This window comes from Bombyx mandarina, chromosome 01 (assembly GCF_030267445.1).
Source record: "Bombyx mandarina strain Sakado chromosome 01, ASM3026744v2".
NCBI classification, from domain to species: Eukaryota; Metazoa; Arthropoda; class Insecta; order Lepidoptera; family Bombycidae; genus Bombyx; species Bombyx mandarina.
The window spans coordinates 17,226,583-17,245,973 of record NC_143208.1 but is presented as its reverse complement, the minus strand read 5'-3'; the positions used below and the strand labels follow the sequence as shown (position 1 = coordinate 17,245,973).

The window sequence follows — 19,391 nt, the reverse complement described above, 5'->3', positions numbered from 1 at the left end:
TTTAAATTTCCTTTATAGCCGTGTGTATTTTCTTAATTGTATCTCGTCTCCCAATTGTGACACATCTCTAGTTTATTTTTCTTTTCTTGAATTTCACTTTTAGTATGAACTGCTCTCATATAATTATACGATTCTATTTCCTTGTAACATTCTTCAAACAGATAGAACTTTTAATTTAACTCACGTCATCTTCCACACGATCCATTTATTTCCTTATTTATTTCTGTAGATTCTCTCTCACTGTCTATTTACCCAAGTTTTTGGAAACAGCCATGTTTTCTTTTCCAGCACAAGAACCACTGATCCCCTATCTTCTATCTTCTTCAGTTACTGTTGCAGACGTCACTCTTTTATGCAATATCATTTTATATCTTACTTTGCTAATCAATAATAATAATTAGGTATCGTACATAATATTCTTTAAGGATAGCAAATCAAAATTATTATTTGAAAAATACTAAATTTCTTTATACACATTTGTATATTTAATCGAATTAAAGTCAAGAATTCACAATTACTAAAACTATTTGTTAATTGAGTAGGTATTCAAAATGTTTGTGCACTTTCAAATTCTCAGTGTAGGTATCTTGAACAATCGTGGGTTAGTCCATATTATGGAAATAATGTATTTAGATTCAAATTGTAGAATAACGTGGCCTTCATCATGCCCGTGTACTATCATATGTCTCGAGGAGACTAGTATTAAGGAAGAGAAGTGGAAATATTGGCGTTAGGGTCAAAATGAATTATCCAAACTTTAAAAAAGGTAGGCAGCGGCTTGGCTCTGCCCCTGGCATTGCTAAAGTCCAAGGGCGACGGTAACCACTCACCATCAGGTGGGCCGTATGCTCGTCTGCCTACAAGGGCAATAAAAAAAAATTTAACAGAATCGACGTGTCACAGAATTGAAAAAAAAAACTCCCTCAACAACCTCATTTCTGTGCAGGTAGTTATTAAAATAAAAATCTTAATACAAATTGATACATGAACAATGTTCGATTCTGTGGCTCTTTAACGTTAAACGACTTTCATGTTCTTAATCGCAATTCTGTTAATGTTATAATATCGTCACTATCATCACCAACAATACCAAGACTATCTTGCTATCTCGAAAACTGTTTCTGTCACTGTACAAAAATAATGACGAATTATATCAGAAGCGCCACAAAACCCAAAGAAAAAGAGTTAAATCACTTTTTTTTTGTATTTGACTAACATAAATTAATTTCGATTTTCAGACAGCTACCAATACCAGCTGCAGTCGATGTGGCAAAAATGCTGGAACACCAACCAGAACTTGGTACACAACCTGCGTTTCCGCGAACGCGGTCCTCTCAAGTCCTGGCGGCCAGAAACTATGGCTGAGGCCATTTTCTCTGTGCTGAAGGAGGGCTTGTCTCTCTCCCAAGCGGCTAGGAAGTACGACATCCCGTACCCGACGTTCGTGCTGTATGCCAACCGCGTCCATAACATGCTCGGACCCAGCGCCGATGGTGGAGCAGGTATGAACAGTATGATCCCAAATTATACATATTAGTGTGCTGAATAAACACGCGCTTAACAATCGCGTGCTATTTCAACACATTCAAAAGATAATTCCCATCCAACTACGAATAAACGACTTTCGTGAAGCCGTATTACTGGTTATAACTATATTATAATGGACCGGCACTTTGGTTCAACTTGATTAACTTACAGAACTTGACCAGTAAAACGGGTTTCAACAAAATTAAAAACAAACTAACGTAAATTATTTCAATTAGTCGTAATTACGTGCGGGCGTAAAATATTAAGTATGCATTAGCACCGCGACTTATCTGCAATGCGATTGCTAGACTTAAGAATTTCCTGTAACATGCGATTATACTATGAAACTTCATGAATATGTATTTCAGTTTTAAGTGTTTCTAGAATATGAATTTATTATAATAATGTTATTCAGGGGAATGTACACGATATAAAGCCAAGTCGAGCGAAACTTCAAGACAAATTTATGACATAGTGTTTCCATAATTACATTTAAATTTTAAGCATTTTAAAGACACGCTCAATGAATTATCAATTAAATGTATTTAGAGCACTATTTTTTTCGTTCAATGAACTCCTGATAACCTTTGTCATGAATTAAATCAATCTTCTAACACACACATTTTACTCGGGGTATCTTTGTATCGTGTAATTTTCTCGCAATAAGCAATCTTGGCTCCGAATGCTTTTTTGTGTTCACATTTGATTATTGTGGGGTATTCCAGATCTGCGACCAAAAGGACGCGGTCGCCCACAAAGGATTCTGCTGGGCGTCTGGCCCGACGAACATATCCGTGGAGTTATCCGCGCGGTCGTATTCCGCGACACGCAGGCACCGCACGCTAATCCTCATCATCTCCGCGAACTAGAGCTGCCGACGTACCCTGCCATCACGGTTAGTATTGACGCAGCACACCACCTCCCAGTGTCCCGTTTCCAGCATTGCACGCGACCGCTCGGCGCATTGCTCTAGGAGCGCCGAACTCGTCTTGTGCAGTGTGTACTGACCCCTTACTCATGAAACATCGCATCGACGTGGAGACGCTTCGTAGCTTCTTTGAATTGACTTGTAACATATACACTTGAACTACGTGCTACAAAGTTTCGACGTCGATGCAAGAATACTTCTAAAAAGAGTACTTCGTGTGGCAGTTTTGATGTGCGTTCCATTCGAGTCGCGATTCAAATGGAACCAATTTATGTTTTATCGTGGCCTTCGTTACGTCTCTTTCTTCCTGCTGTATTGCGAATGTGCTGTTGCGAAGTTCTATATTTGTATTTAATCGGCTCGGCGGGTTCGCTATTATTTTGTGGTATTTTAATGTCTCGAACTTTACGACTGCACGTTAACATACGAACAATACGTGTCGCGGGCAATTTTAGATCAGAAGCCGTTCACGCTAACAACAGACGACGAGCGTTTTACAACATGGCTTGCAAATATTTGAAACTGTACTGTGTGTACCAGTTACAGTGCCGAGTTATAAAACGATCGGATCCGTTGTCTCGCTGAATGTTCTAATGTTGATCGGGAGCGACTTCACGCGCTCGATATTTTGTTGCAGGATGGATCACCGACACCGACTGCATACACCGCGGTGGGGGTCGGCAATGGACGCGAAGAGCGCGTGTCTCCAAATGTTGCCGCCGCCGCCGCCGTAGCCGCCGTGGCCCATGGGCTGCGCCGTCAGATGTGCAACATGGTGGTGGCAGCGCAGCGCCCACAGGACCAGCCGCCACTCGGCCTGCCGCCGCTGCCAATGCACTCACCGCGGCTGCCGTCACCGCTCTCCGCGAGCCTGGAGTCACCAATGTGCTCCCCGAGCCAGACGCTCGAGGCCGCGAAGCCCGCCGATCCATTCCGCCCGTTCATATCACCCCGACCTGAAAGTCGCTATGCAGAACGCGACATTATCCCGGAAATGACCGATATGGGACCGCCAAAGACACCGGTGCCGACTCGGAACGGACAGGCCGCCGGTGCTATGGAGCTGGATGGCTCCGATGACCGTTCCGACATGATATGAAGCGAGGCTGCGGGCGCGCCGGCTCCACAGACGCTGCCGCCGCCGCCGCCGCCGCCCGCTTACCGCTACTTCGTCCCGAACACTCACTCCGTGCGTTACTACTAAACGTGGAACGATTTCTATCGACCGCGTGCAAATAATTTTAGCTCTGAGAAACTTGAAAAGCTTCGATCAAATAAATAATCATAAAATAGTTGCACGCGGTCGTTTGAAATTTTTTCGCAGGGAGCTCATAATGAACACCCAAGAATTCCCACGAAACCTTCTTCAAATTATATGTGTGCGTTTAATATGAACCTAATAGAAAGAACACAAACTTGCGGACGCCATCTCAAACGAGAGAATTATAAAGACATTGTGTTTATCAAAAAATAAACATTGAGCTTCTTGTGAAAAACGAAAAAAGTTGCTGACGGCAAAATATGACAAGCTGCTTATTCAGAGATACATACACTAGGTATACTATATTCGCTGTGTAGTAGTCTTTAATGTTTAGTTTTATTTATCGGTGTGTGTTTGTTGAGATGCCGCCAGCAATTTAATTATTTCGGACATGACGTGAATTGATGTGATTGTATGTGAAGCAACATTCCGGCCACAGGTGGCGCTGATCTGGGACGCGAGGGATTCGAACAGCTCGGAATCCCGGAATGCAATTAATTAAAATTATGTTTACAATTTAATTTTTTACGTTTTATTTCGATTAAGCATTATTCAGACGTGCAATATGCTTGTTTTTATTTCTATAAATCATTTTGAGTACTTGTACAATAAAGCGAGTCTCATTAGTATCGCAGTAATTAAATATGATTTTTTTTATTGTACGGAGTGAATAGCTGTATTTGTTATTCTTATTTCAATTTTATTTATTTTAAAGTTTATTACGATAAATTCGAGTTTAGTTCCAGTGTCCGAGGTGGATAACATATTTTCCAGTGGCTATTGTTAAGCGACTATTCACTCTGTAGTGTGTTGGTATACGTGATGACCTAAATGTGTAGAAGCACACATACATACACGTGCATACATAATATATTTCTATTCGTGTAATATGTAGCGTTTAATGTTTTAAGATTAAATTATAAATGTTACAAATATAGAATCATCTGTGAATGTGTAGATATGTCAAAATTATATTATTCGGCCCGATTCCAAAAGACTGTTTGGTATACCTAAAGTTTCAAAGAGATCCCCCTTACGTGTACGTGTGTAAGAATTTAATATTAAATTAACTTTAGATGTGTGTAAATTGATGTGTAATTGTTTCTTTCTTCAAACGAATATCCGTTTGTCTTTAGCGGTAATGAATGTACTCTGCTTGATCTTAGGGGTATCGATGTTAGCGCTCCGTTATCGATTCAATAATCGTGTCGTATATTTCGATATGCATCTGATAGAACAATCACCGTAGTATTAATAATCCGCGTACACTTCCCGGTCGTTGCGATGTCTTAATTGTAGGGGTCGATGTGATCGCTCGCCAGTGTTTAGTATTATCGATACGATGTGCAATCGGCACGGTGGCTTACTCCGACAGCGCTAACTCAGTCCACAAGTCCGGCTCCGGCTGTAGTCGCCTCTGGCAATACATTCGAGTGGGCTTAGTGATCGCCAAATGTATAGTTGTATCCTTAGCCAATAGCGTTCGTTCCAAATGTTAGCCTAAATACAAAGATATCGCGGAGCTTCGCTTTTCATTAAAATATCAATATGTCTCGATCTTCAAGAGAGCTATATACAGTTTCAAATAGTTAGTCTGATAAACTGTACTGTCGACTCCGTCAGCGTTTATTTTCAATTCATATAAATTATAATAGTATTTTGAATAATTACATTGGACACATATTATATAAATGGCACACATGTGTCGCAGCGTTTTAGGAATATTAAACGTAATGCTTTCGATGTGTTTGTCCGTAAACGTTAAAATATGATATTTTAATTAAATAATCAGCATTATAGTCGTGTCTGCTCCGCGTTAGTTTTAGAAGCACCTTAATCGCCAAAACTGAATGTAACGTCATTCAGGCGTTTTGGTCTAATACCTAAGCGTAGATAGGTTTAACATTTCAATCTAATTAGATTAGCTGTGTTGCTGTGTGTAGTGGCGGCGGTCCGCACCGTCGCAGGGCGAAATTGGAACTATTCATTATTATGTACAAATTTGTTTTATGAATATCTTCCCCGATTCTAAGATTATTTTAAATGTTTCGGTGAAAAATAAATATACATTCTTGCCGCAAGGGTATACCATCTAGATATTGTTGGCAAAGATCGTTGGCATTTTAATATTTAATATATTGTGTTGTGGGGAGGGTGTCGATTCGTTGGCTCCCGGGTAAGTCTCGTCGCATACGCATGTACTAGCATGTTTATAATAAGTCTCCAAGTGGCCTTGATACTTCATTATTATTTTGGTATTCGCATTACTTGATTCGGTTAAAGTTTGGAACTAGTGTATAAAAAAGACCAAATTATTTAAAAAAGAATTAATTGAAAATTAAATTAACCGCAATTCAGGTCAAGAACAAGCACTGAATGTATTTGGCTACGCGTTTTGAAATGTGAAGATGAATTCCTAAATTATTGAAAATATTATATGGCCTATACGTTTCGGATGAATTGCGTAATTATTGGTAAATGTTACTACGCATATTTTCTATTGTATAAGTCTAGGCTAATGTGTTCAAAAAGGAAAATTAAAATTTAAAATTTTTGAAAAGTAGAAAGTGCCTTCCAAAATTTTTGACCACAGTAAGTGTTGGGATATGTGCGGCGAAGGTAGGCAGAAGGCGAGCAGTGGCAGCAGGCGGTGCGTGGCGTGGCGTGTCGTGATATGCCGCGACGCAACGTGACGTGACATGACGGGTGGTGGCGCGTGGCGCTAAACACTATGCCAGCGTAAACAAAATAAGGCGTCGAGCTGCTGCCACTAGTCCGCTTAAAACGTGCTTGACTAAGAGTTAGGATATTTAAAATTCAAAATTATTATATGAAAATTAAATACATATGACTATTATATAGAAAAATATATAAATTAATATATATTTAAATATGTATTCGGCCGATGTGGTAATACCCTGAGAGGCAAGTATTTGTTGAGATATTCGGCGTCAAAAATGTATTATCATACTGTTTATTTATTTCGAAGTTAATTACTAAAATCCATTGGAATACAGACATAGCAAAGTGCCATTCGAAGAACTGTGTTTACGGTCAGTTCATATATTTCGTATCGCAATGTGGATTTTGTAGTTGTAATTTATTTATGAATGTATTAGCTGACGTTTATTTCGCGATAAATGATTATAATACGATAGTATTACTGCATACCTAAAGAGGCGGTTTTGGTCCGTAATAATTAATATTAAATACAATTATATTTTTTTAGAAAGTTAATTTTATTACGTATGATTACTGGCGATTCACACTGTGTGTTTTATCCACATGACAAAAATATTCTCATTTCCTTATACTGTATGTGATAAATGTATTTTAAAAAATAATGATCTAATGTTTGTTTTACGTGATTATATTTTTTATGTATTTCCTAGTAAATATTCATTTTATAATATTTATATTTTTTGTTTAGTTTAATTAATTATACGCCGTGACGGGCTCAAAATATTTTAATGTATCAAACCTGCCCGCGTAGTCTAAATGTTATTACCAAAAAGTTATATTATAATACGATCTTGTGAACTTGATGACTGTTTAGTTATGTAGTAATGTTGGTGGGTATCCTAAGGTATTGTAATGTAAGTATTACCATTGCTTTCGGCTCTCAGGAAAATATTGCATTTGACATGAATGTTTTATCCACCAAAGCCTATTGTGAATCTATAGTGAATTTTCCTTTAACAATCGTAAATGTAACTAAATATAATATAATATGAATATCACTTCAATGTTTCTAGATGTCAATCTTAATGTGTGTTTAGATCAAAGATTAGCTGTAATAAAATGTTTAGATTCAGAATAGGCTGTATTGTTTATGTCGCCCCTGTGACTACAATGTCACTAACCATTTTGGCGACAACATTATAATATTTCTCCCTTTTAAATGTCGTGAGCAGTTCGTATTAAACAAGACTCATATCAACATTTCAACAGATTATGTAACTCATGATTTTGTGTTTCAGTATTATAAATTTTAAGTTTTTGGCGGAACACTGAGATATTAAGAGATCTTGTATTGCAATCTCACGGTACATATGTTATAGGGGTCACAAAAACAAATTCATATTACAGTCTACTTATTCATTAATGTTAGATTTAATTTAATGTATAAAATAAATGTTAGTTCAAGATAATGAGTCGTACATCGTGCGCGCGCTTGTGTTGTCGGGACGCGGCGTTGTCACGCATGCGGACGGAATCCCTTACTGAGTTACTGTTGCTTAAGATTATTCTTTTTCTTTATTAATATATCACATTGTGTTCCTGATTAAACATTTTGTTATGTATAATAGTTGGTAAATTATGTTTAGTTGCAGTAATGTAAGCAAGCTGCATGTGTATGACGGAACATTTTTTTCATTAATACTTATATTTACTGCTGTGTATCAATGTATGGCTGTAGTTGACGTTATTGATGTTAATTTTAAACTAATAATCGACTAAATGTTAATGTAATACCGTAATTATTAAATTCTATAACGTGAGATAAATGTTTGATAGCAGTGTTTTGTCAAGTACAACTTCTTACGATTGGTGTTTCAATATGATTAGTTGATGTTCTATAATAATTTACAATATCCGTAATAGCGATTGTTTCATTGACGATCGATTATTTAAATTATTATTGTGTATCTAACTGTCTCAATTTATTATTACCTATTTAAGTTTGTTATCATCACATTGTCGGATTGAATACAATAAATATACAAATAGAGCAAAAAAAAATGTCGTTTTATTTCTAACCTTTTTTTCCGATTCCTGGGTCAAATATTATATTATATTAGATAAAGTAATTTATATAACTATAAAATATTATTTACAAATTGTTAGAGGTGCTCTTATTGGGGACCAAATGTCGGCCACGTGTTCAGTTGCTTAAAAAGGCATTAAAATTAAAGTACCCACTCTAGTAAGAAGTTATAGGCACAAAAATAAACGTCCATAGAGGTTGAAACGACTTTCCAGCGCTTTCTGTTGCTCCCAAAAAATAGGTGCTAAGTACATAAATTATGCAAATGCCAATTCGGCTATCGTAACAAGAATATTACTAAAACAAAACGTAATTTAAGGACCCTAAACAAATGTCAGGGGTGCCTCCAACGGTCTATTGACTTGTGTATTAGTTCATGAAGTACCTACTATTTCAGGTCAAATTTGCTTTGAGCTAGAGCAGTCCTGAACTTATGTACTGGAATTCATATGTTGATATGGTATGGCCTTTAAATTTCAATAGTCAACTTGCACAGCTTCTCGGGGATCCAAAACAGATAGGTACACTCTTGCGCCTGACTTACTTATTTCGGGTACGGATGCACTGCAGTGTAAATACGACATATTATACTTTACAGACCATCATTACCCTGGGTCTAGCCAGATTCATTGTTCGAATCGCGACAACTTTCCTCAATAATTCAGAGTCGGTGAGCCCCAAACAAACTGCCACCCAACCATGATATCGAAATCTCAATTGTAGGTATTAAATCAGTGCGCTTAGTGCGAGTTTTTTAACGTTCACGATAGCGTAAAAGTTAACTCAAATTTGTTTGTATGGTGTTGGAACGTTTGCCTCCGTTTGCCGCTAGGGGCGCTGTTCCAACTGCACACAAATTTGAGTTACTTTTACGCTATCGAGAACGTTAAAAAACTCACACTAAGCACACAATTCAAACCGAAACGCATCACTGCTTCTCTGTAAATATAAATAGAATGGAGCTGCATGCGGTTTTACTATACTCTATACCACCAGTTCTCCGAGAGTAGCTGGAATGGCTTCTTAGGCTAACAGCGATTACGTAAGGGAAAAAGAAAAACAAAACCACCAGTACCTAAATACCGGTTGGCGATCACAGTAGGGAACGTTGCTGCACGGTCTCAGGTGCACCTCTTCACCTATTATGACGTCTTGTGAGTCTGCATGGGTAGGTTTTTACCATCCCGCCTATTTCTGCCGTGAACCAGTAATGCGTTTCGGTTTGAAGGACGTTGCAGCCGTAACCATACCGAGAGCTTAGAACTCATATCTCAAGGTGGGTGGTGGCATTTATGTTATAGATGTCTACGGGCTCCAGTAACCACTTAACACCAGGTGGGCTGTGAGCTCGTCGAACCATATATACAATAAAAAATATATAATAAAAACACCAAAGTGAACAAATAATGTCGGGCCTATCAATATTCCGAATTATAAACATAGTAGACCTAAATGTAACGTCCAGTACGCTGGTCGGATCAGATACGCTCTACTCTAAAAACCTCAGTTCACGATGCCATCCGCGCAGCCGAGAATAGGCAGGGCCGGAGGGTTTAGGGAGACCACAGACCTCTGCATTGAGGATTATCTACGCAAGGAGGAAGGCGAGAGAGAACCGTATTTTAGATCTATTCAGTGACAGAACGATTTTCAATACGGAAGGCTCTTGAAATTTCGATCATGGCGATGAAAATGAAACCTTCATAGAAGAAAAATTTGAAAAATTAAAATCAAGTACTTTTTCATTTAGAAAAATAGAATATTTTACTACACGGACAGAGTTGGTAAAACTAGGAAAAATATGCAAACATTGCGAAAAAAAAACCAACAAAAAATTGAAAACGAATGAACTTTATTAATCAATAATCATTATATTAAACGCAAAAATAAGGAAATTAAAATTTAATAATAACAACTGAAAACCGTTGATCAAAAAAAATACACTAAGGGCAAATTCCAATTAAGAAAAAATAATGGGAACGCATTTAGAGATTTAAATTAAACTAAGACAAAGAATTAATACGCCTCGCACAATGCGTCCAATGAAAAAAAAGCCAATACAATTGTGATTCAAATAACAATTTATTTCCATCGACCTAAAGAAAAAAAAATTAAAAAGTAATTAATATACATAATGACGGTACTGTCGCTCACGTGCCATCCCTACGTACACACAAAGGGTAAGTTGGTGTTACATTTTTTTTTTTTTGTCTATTTAAAAACACTCATACACAGTGTGAGATTACAAATAAAACAATCAAAATGATTACAATCAAATGTGACAGCTTGAACTACTTAGTAAACGATTATAAATATTGTGATGCGACTTTATAATTACGCGATCAAGTTACGTTCCTCAGATGTAAAAATAAAACAACTTTAAATAAAAAAATCAAATTCGTTCGTAAAATTGTAAGTTTCAACAACATTTTTACATAAATATTAAGAAAAAAGAACACATACGTTATTTTGTAATCTCATAATGTCTACGGCATTGACAAATACAACTTAAACATTACTCGTAAAAACTAATCTATTAATAAATCCGTAACTAATTGTCGAAGAATTACCTATGCGACATTAGTCGTCTTCGCTACAAACTAATAACAAGAAAGTAATACATATAAAATATTATGCTTAGCAATAAGGAAAAAAAAAACGAAATATTGTGTGATGTATCAGTAGATGTCTAAATTTAATACTTTAAATATACTATACCTACGCTTCAGTCTTCGTTTAATTATTTTTAACAATACAGCCACAATACCGCTTTCGATATTATTTAGTCACAAGTAACGCCCATTTTTAATACCTTTTGAAGAAACAAGAAATGAAAAAAAAAATACATATATACAAATATTATTAAAAATACAATACGGTGAAACGGATACGAGATTTGTATGTATGGTATTTTCCAATAATTGAACGACTCTCATCGCAGAGAGCCTTTCTTTTTAGATTATTATTACAGCTACTAATACTTGCCAGTGTTGAGTAGACAATTTTTATACTGATCAAGAAACAATACAATAATAATAATAATACTAGTCTATTCAAACACCACATCCGGTATTCGAGCTCTTCTTTACGGTATACACGGAAACGGAGTTTTGTTGACACAACGGAACATCAGTGTTTCAAAAAAAAAAAGTTACAATATAACCTCCCAAAACATACGTCACATGTTACTTTAGACAGAAACATTCGACACGTTAAAATATATGTGAAATAAAGTTTTGTTTCAATAAAATTAACGTCTTAGAACTGGCGCATTAGAAGTATTAAAAACTATGAACATAATAATATAATAGCTACGGACAACTATTTAACCGTTTATGATTTTTTTTTTTTGATTTTTTTTATTATATTTATTTTTATCAATTTATTTATTTTAACACGGCGTTTACATGAGATTAAGTTACTACTTCCTTAAAATTCGGTAAATGATTATAATGGTGAGTACTAATCATACTTAGATAGTTATGTTTCAAAGCGATAAATATATTCTGATTTGGCCATTTATAAATGGTTTATATATTTGTATAGATGTATCTATATATAATCTGTCTTTTAATATATAAATATATGAGTACACATTATATATTATCGCAGCAGTAAGAAACATAATAAACGAAAAGTAAAACAGTATACTGAACTTCGGTAAGCTCAAATTAAATCAATGTTATAAAAATACACAAATTATTAATTAAAATTTTCCTTCGTCATTTATTAAAAGGACATATGTATTCGTCAATGTTATTTTCTTTAACTTACAAAACTCAATTCATTCATATTGTTACGAAAATACACGAAAGATTAGCTGACACACGCAATGACACCAAAAAAATGACGTGTTCACAAGAATTTATAATAAAACTGTAAATTGTTACCAAACAGTGAAACGATTTGCACAGTTGAAATATAATAATAATTTAACTAAGGCAATCAATCGAAGATATAACCGAATGAAAGATTTCTTAAAAAAAAAAACGTTTTTTCCATTGTTTTGGCTTTTGTATATTCGAAAGATACTGATAAAATAAAACTAAAGCGATTGCAGCGACATTTTAACATAACCAACATATTTTTCTTTTTTCGAATTAAACGCTTTTTACACATAATGGCATGTACTGTAATCGAATGTAGTGAATACTATATATTGTGTACACATGAGTTACTCTGAACATATTATATATTTATTATATTATTATTTAAAACTGTCCATTTACCTCTTAGTAAAGTCCCGGTGGGTAGTTACATCCACTAAGGGTACACTCGCGACCAACATAATCGATATAGAAGGGCGATCGGATGTTCTCAATATAATTTTATGTGATCGATTATTTGCACGTCAAGTGTACAATTTCGACAAGAACCAACGCCTGCCTGTAGCCTGTTCGTTGCACTAGAGATCGATATTACGATCAAGCATTTTAGAATATTATTAAATCCATTATTTAGAATATTTATACACTTACATAGGATGTTTAACATTAAATTCTAAACAGTAATAAAGGTCACACGAAGCGTTTTTATTGAGATAACGTTACTATAAACTAACTTGTATATAAATGGGCACTAACGTTACAATATTGCATTAGCTTGCAAACTAGCGTCTTTATATATGGAATAATAAACATTTAAAATTCTTTAACATTCTAAAGCCGTAAAGAAGCTTTTAAAAAAACACAAATTGACAGATATTGCTATCGTTTTTCTTTGTACTTTTAGAAGCATACCCTTATACTGTAAGGAAATCAATTAGATATGTATAAAATTTCAAGTAACATTCAACATTAAAGCCAATTCAATCGAATAATAGCAACATTCAAACACTCACCGTTACAATAAACATTAAAAAGTACAACAAAAACGCGACGTGTGCAATACATATTTTTTTTTGTTCTCCGAAAACTATCAGACATTTAACATTTAAATAGTTAATTTCACAAATTAAGAATACAAACGGCCCACATTCAATCTTCACTCGCATTCAGAATGAACAGTTTTCACGATATGGTGATTCACGTGAACATTTCTATGAATTATTCAGTTAGAACACAAGTGAGCGACGAGACGGTACATTGAGACGAGACATAGACCACGTAAGTACGTGTGCGTATGTACACGCACCTGTGCGTACGTATACGTACATGTGCGTACGTACACGTGCATGTGCGTACGTACACGTGCATGTGCGTACGCATACGTACGTGGACGATTCGTTTGTCCGTAAACGACGCTACAGTTTCAAAGGAGGCCCTCGTGTCCGATGAGTTTCGTGTCCTGCATATATTACGGATTCGACTCTTTTTACATTGCGTTAGGGTAAACTATACAATTATTGATTGACACTCCTTTTAATGGCAGTAATTTAATAGATAATTTATTTTTTATTCAACTTTCTCTACAACACAAATTTCGCATAGCTGATATACATTTGTATTTTTAGTATAAATAGAATTATAATAATAATATAAAATAACAAAAATTATTATAAACTTATATTCTGAACGTTTTGCTCGGAGTACCAATCAATGGAGGGATCCCAATAATATCTAGACTATAAATAATGAGTACTACAAGAGATCATGGAAGTTCAAATTCTGAAACAGTTGTTTATTATTTATCTTTACCAAGAATAGTGTTAAGTGCTGAAGATAATGAGAATGCATTAATCGATTAGTGATGGATGTGGAAAATTTCTGACAATATATTTATGATATTATATTTATAACTAGTGTCTGTTTTAAGATTTAAAAAAAAATTTTTTTAGTCAACTAATGTCAGCTTTAACGTATCTAAACAAATTGGATAGATGTTTTATAAAATTAAATTTGAGATTTTAAAGTTTATTACGATTGCTAAGACTCAACAATAGAAATTTAATATGTATAAATTTTCTTTTCATTTCTTAAATTTTCTCTTCTTTGCCGTACGCTGTATGGAAAATAGAATGTTCCGGTATTTAGTAAAAACAGTATCTGTTGATGATATGATATTACAGGGTGTCATTTCGTAAAATATCGATACGTTAGTTGTATTGCTACAATATATTTTATTTATTTTTATCTATTATTACATATTTTAGGATAACGGAGTCCATTGTTTTTTTAATAATCTTTTATGTTTCTAATAAGTACAGATTTGATTTTTCACGTTTAATTAGCAAGACACGAAGCAGCTAGTATAAGTACGGATATTCAGGATCATAACAAATCACCATTGAACACGAGGGACATAACAGAAGCGGGCACTAATTTTCTATTTGGTAAATGTCTTTGATTAATGCTTGATCGTGCGCGTGTCGAGGGGGGTTGGGGGGGAGGTCAAATCAGCAGTGCCAGGGGGCGTACAAGTTGGCGTAGCGCCTAATACGACGCTGATTCAGTCGATGCTATTCGTCGCACTTGCGGCAGGCCCCGGGCACGTCGAAGTCGAGCACCAGGAGTTTCGTCTCCTCGGTTCCGTTACGAGAGCCGACCGCGCATATGAGTTTGGTCGCGGACGCCTTGATGCGCCAGACTACGCCTCCGGAGCCGCCCGACGACAATTCGACGAGGTTCCGTATGAACTCGCCGGTTCGAACGTCCCACAGCTTGACGGTGCCGTCGTCGGAGGACGTGATCACGAAGCGATTCGACGACTGAAGGCAAGTGACGGCCGATTGATGTTTGTTCGTACCTGTAACGTATTGTCGCGTATATATATATAATAATATGTTTTTTTTATATTTAAAAAATCAAGAACGTTTCTCTGTTAAAATTTAAATTTTATTAGTAATTATTTGACTATAAAGGCTGTTTTTCGATAATCATTAAATTGAATCTAAAATTAAATTGACAAATCACATTCTCCGTTAGTCATATATTATAAATTAGTTTTCTACATACTGACCGGCAAGGGTATGCAGACACTGTCCCGTCGTGATATCCCACACTTTAACTGTAGAATCAGCATTGCCGGAGACAAGGATATTGGATTGCAGCTCCATGCCAGAAGTAAGGGACTGATGACCGATGAGCGTGTGTTTCAGCTGACCGGATTCCACGTCCCAAACCCGGATAGAAGTGTCCAGGGAACCGCTCACGACATGGTTACCGTCAAACTATTCGAACACAGAATATTTTACTTGAACATTAACATTTAATTTTTGGACATCATAAGTAGAGGTAGGAGTGTTTTTTTTTTATTGCCCTTGTAGGCAGACGAGCGCACGGCCCACCTGATGGTGAGTGATTACCCTCGCCCATGGACTTCAGCAATACCAGGGGCAGAGCCAAGCCGCTGCCTACAGTTTTCACGAAACACGTTGTTTAAAAGTCACTTTAAACCACACGGACCCCACATCTTAAGTTTTTGACACAGTAGGAATAGTTCACACAATAGGAAACCTACTATGAACTTTATTTCGTATGAAATAGCAAATACCATTCAAAGAAAAAGGAACTTATATTTTAAGTTTATTTAAAAAATAATTTAGAAATTAATATTTGATATTTTGGCTAAACATAAAGAAGCACACTTATGAAGATTTGATTTTTATCGTAATATATAGTTCCTTCATCGTTTATGACCAAGAGACTAAGTGCGCATTTTGTGCGCTTTACAATGATTCGAACAGGAGCATAATCTTTTTTATAATTCTGTTATTAGCCGAATATCGTCAACAGTGCTTTAAGCTAAGAACGCGGTATTTGTTTCAGTTTAGTCGAATTGTTCAGTTTTTATAAAGATAAAAGAGGCCACATGAGAGTACGCATAATGGTTTTCTCTCTCTTTTTTTAGTTAAAATAGATCCCATGTTGAAGATATTGTCTATCTAAAATGCGACGTTCTATTTCGGCCTATGCGGTCATCGAAGATGTTGTTCGCAGATTGCATCACGTGTAGAAGCAACGACCGAGATAAAGTTTGTTATTGCAAACATATCGAACAATTAATTACATTATTAATCGGTCAAGTGAACTGCGTTCGTGTTCTCTATTTAAATATCGATCGCATTAGGTACTCTTGTTTTTATTTATTGTTTAGATGGGTAGACGAGCTCACAGCCCACCTGGTGTTAAGTGGTTACTGGAGCCCATAGACATCCACGACGTAAATGCGCCACCCACCTTGAGATATAAGTTCTAGGGTCTCAAGTATAGTTACAACGGCCCACCCTTCAAACCGAAACGCATTACTGCTTCACGGCAGAAGTAGGCAGGGTTGTGGTACCTACCCGGGCGGACTCTCAAGAGGTCCTACCACCAGTAGCACAATCCTACCACCAGTTGAAAGCATTTTAGGGCGGTACAAAGCCAAGATCGCGCTAGGATTTCGAATCGTACGACTGCACGTGTCATTAAGAGTCTCCTCTCGCATTTCGAATGTTTACTTGTAACTTCTGTATACCTTTGTGTTTCTGTCTCTTTTGTCTCTCTTGTCTCTTTTATCTTGTACGTTTGTGTCTCTGTATAACTTTGTATACTTGGGCGCAAACATCAGTTGTGACGGCTCGTTCAAAAAGGAGATACGGAGAAGGATCGGAATGGCAAAGGAAGCCATGACGCAACTTAATAAGATATGAAACGATAAAATCATCTCCTTGAAAACCAAGAGCAATCTTGTACGCACTTTAGTGTTCTCCATATTCTTATATGGCGCAGAGACCTGGACCATGAAGAAAGGCGATCGCGACCGAATTGATGCATTTGAGATATGATGCTGACGAAAGATGTTAGGAATTCCATGGACAGCACGTCGCACCAACGTCTCGATCCTCCAAGAATTCCAGATAAAGACGAGGCTATCTACCATCTGCCTACGTAGAATTCTGGAATACTTTGACAACATTGAAGAAAGGATAACGGCAGTTTAGGGAAGCTAATGGTGACCGGCAATGTGGACGAAAGAAGACCACGAGGCAGAGGCCCGACACGTTGGACTGACCAGATCCGCACTACCCTCGACACCACAGTTCACGATGCTCTATACTCGGCGGCAGATAGGAGCAAATGGCGAGGAATGATCCGAAATAAAATCTTGTTGCGAGGAGGTGGTCACTTTCCTCAGTATTGAGGAAACCGAAGCAAGAAGAAGAAGACTTGTAGCTTCAAAATAAAATTTTCACGTCTTCGTCCACATTCCTTGAAGATATTATTAATTTATAGATGACGTGCAGAATTCGCGTATTTTTTCATTAGACGTTCCCTTAAGGACTCGATTTAATGGAGAAGGCGACATTTTTAAAAGCTAAAGCACAGCTCAAATGCTTGTGAAGACGAAAATAATATTTAAAAAGTAAATTAGTTTTATGGGAGAATTCATGTTTTCTAACGGTTTTCAAAAATTCCGTTAAAATTGTAGATGCATTCGTCCGAAGTAAGTAGCCGTGGCCTAAATGATAAGACGTCCAGTGCATCCGTGTTGAGCGATGCACCGGTGTTCGAATCCCGCAGGCGGGTACCAATTTTTCTAATGAAATACGTACTCAACAATTGTTCACGATTGATTTCCCGGTGAAGGAATAACATCGTGTAATAAAAATGAAACTCACAAAAGTATAATTTGCTTAATTACTGGTGGTAGGACCTCTTGTAAGCCCGCGCGGATAGGTACCACCACCCCGCCTATTTCTGCCGTAAAGCAATAATGCGTTTCGGTTTGAAGGGCGGGGCAGCAGTTGTAACGATCGATTGTAACGATTGTAATGATATTTACGTTGTATATGTCTATGGGCACCAGTAACCACTTAACATCAGGCTGTGAACTCGTCCACCTATCTAAGCACTAAAAAATATAAAAAAACTTTGCAGACCGTAGTATGGAAATTCGCAGCGACCTCTGTACAAGAAAAAGACAACCAACTAAATAAACAAAAAAAAATCATTACTCACCTGCAAACTGTACACCCTGTTAGTGTGTCCAGCCAGTGTGTGTAGACATTCACCGGTCTCAGGATTCCATACTTTGACGAAGTAATCGTACGCGCCGGACACGACCACCTTACCGTCGTACTGTACGCAACGTACGGCAGCCAGATGTCCGACCAGAACCCTCAGGCAGCGGCCGTCCGGTATCGACCACACGCGGAGTGTGGCGTCCCGGGAACCGGACACAACCCTGAACGGACAAGTGAACGTTCGTGTTTACCTATCAATGTCAAATACTCTATTCTCATAAACATTTCGCATTTCGTTTGCTTCAATCGATTCATCATTCGCGAAGTTAGTTCAATTTATTAATATGTTTTTTTTTTTCAATTTTATAACAACGGTACAATGCTTATATACCTTAAAACAGTAATTTTTCTCTTCCATTCTCTTCCATAAGCCGTCATCTCAACACCCACTCCTCTCTCTCTCATATCGCTATTCACACACTCCATCCATGTCTTCTTCGGTCGACCTTTTCCCCTTCTACCTTGCACTATCATTTCCATTCATCTCCTAGTCACATGCATCTTCTACGCATCACATGTCTATACCGTCGGCTCTTTAATTTGTATATTACCGGGACTACTTTCACACTTACTCTGATTCTAAGCAATACGAGATTTTATTTCAATAGAAAATAATTTGCGTATAGAGTACCGTTAACACAAAACATATATGTTTAACAAATAAAAACTAAAGAGGGATGTTAAATAATGAATTCGCTTTGTCATTGATAGAAGAGAATACATATTATAATTAAAGGACATACTTGTTCTGATGCAGATGCATACAACGTACGGTGGACGTGTGACCGGCGAGCACCTTCAAGCACTGTCCGCTCTTAGCGTTCCAAACGCGCAGGGTTCGATCGGTCGAGCCGCTGATCACCAGGTCACCGATCATTTGCGACGACCACACCCCGCCCGAGTGACCCACTAGAGTACGGAGACACTAAAGGAGAAATCAACTCTTGTTATCGATTCATCA

At 36.9% G+C, this 19,391-nt stretch overlaps 2 protein-coding genes across 6 annotated transcripts in view; one reads left to right on the top strand and one right to left on the bottom strand.

Moving 5' to 3' along the window:
* Window positions 1–8,459, top strand: part of LOC114252812 (protein bric-a-brac 1) — a 360,826-nt gene extending 352,367 nt beyond the window's left edge. For 3 of the 4 annotated variants that reach the window (XM_089731553.1, XM_028187464.2, XM_028187465.2), the window contains 3 exons: window positions 1,239–1,502; window positions 2,253–2,422; window positions 3,093–8,459. In XM_089731553.1, the coding sequence (XP_089587679.1) occupies window positions 1,239–1,502; window positions 2,253–2,422; window positions 3,093–3,554 (896 nt within the window). In that variant the 3' untranslated portion in view covers window positions 3,555–8,459. The remainder of the gene's footprint in view (window positions 1–1,238; window positions 1,503–2,252; window positions 2,423–3,092) is intronic. The other variant, XM_028187466.2, reaches the window with a different exon arrangement.
* A 1,860-nt stretch (window positions 8,460–10,319) lies between these two features.
* ago (F-box and WD-40 domain protein 7) overlaps window positions 10,320–19,391 on the bottom strand; it is a 30,610-nt gene continuing 21,538 nt past the window's right edge. For both annotated transcript variants that reach the window (XM_028187308.2, XM_028187306.2), the window contains 4 exons: window positions 19,174–19,355; window positions 18,366–18,591; window positions 15,382–15,592; window positions 10,320–15,168 (listed from right to left, as the gene is read on the bottom strand). In XM_028187308.2, coding sequence (XP_028043109.2) covers window positions 14,882–15,168; window positions 15,382–15,592; window positions 18,366–18,591; window positions 19,174–19,355 — 906 coding nt within the window. In that variant the 3' untranslated portion in view covers window positions 10,320–14,881. The remainder of the gene's footprint in view (window positions 15,169–15,381; window positions 15,593–18,365; window positions 18,592–19,173; window positions 19,356–19,391) is intronic.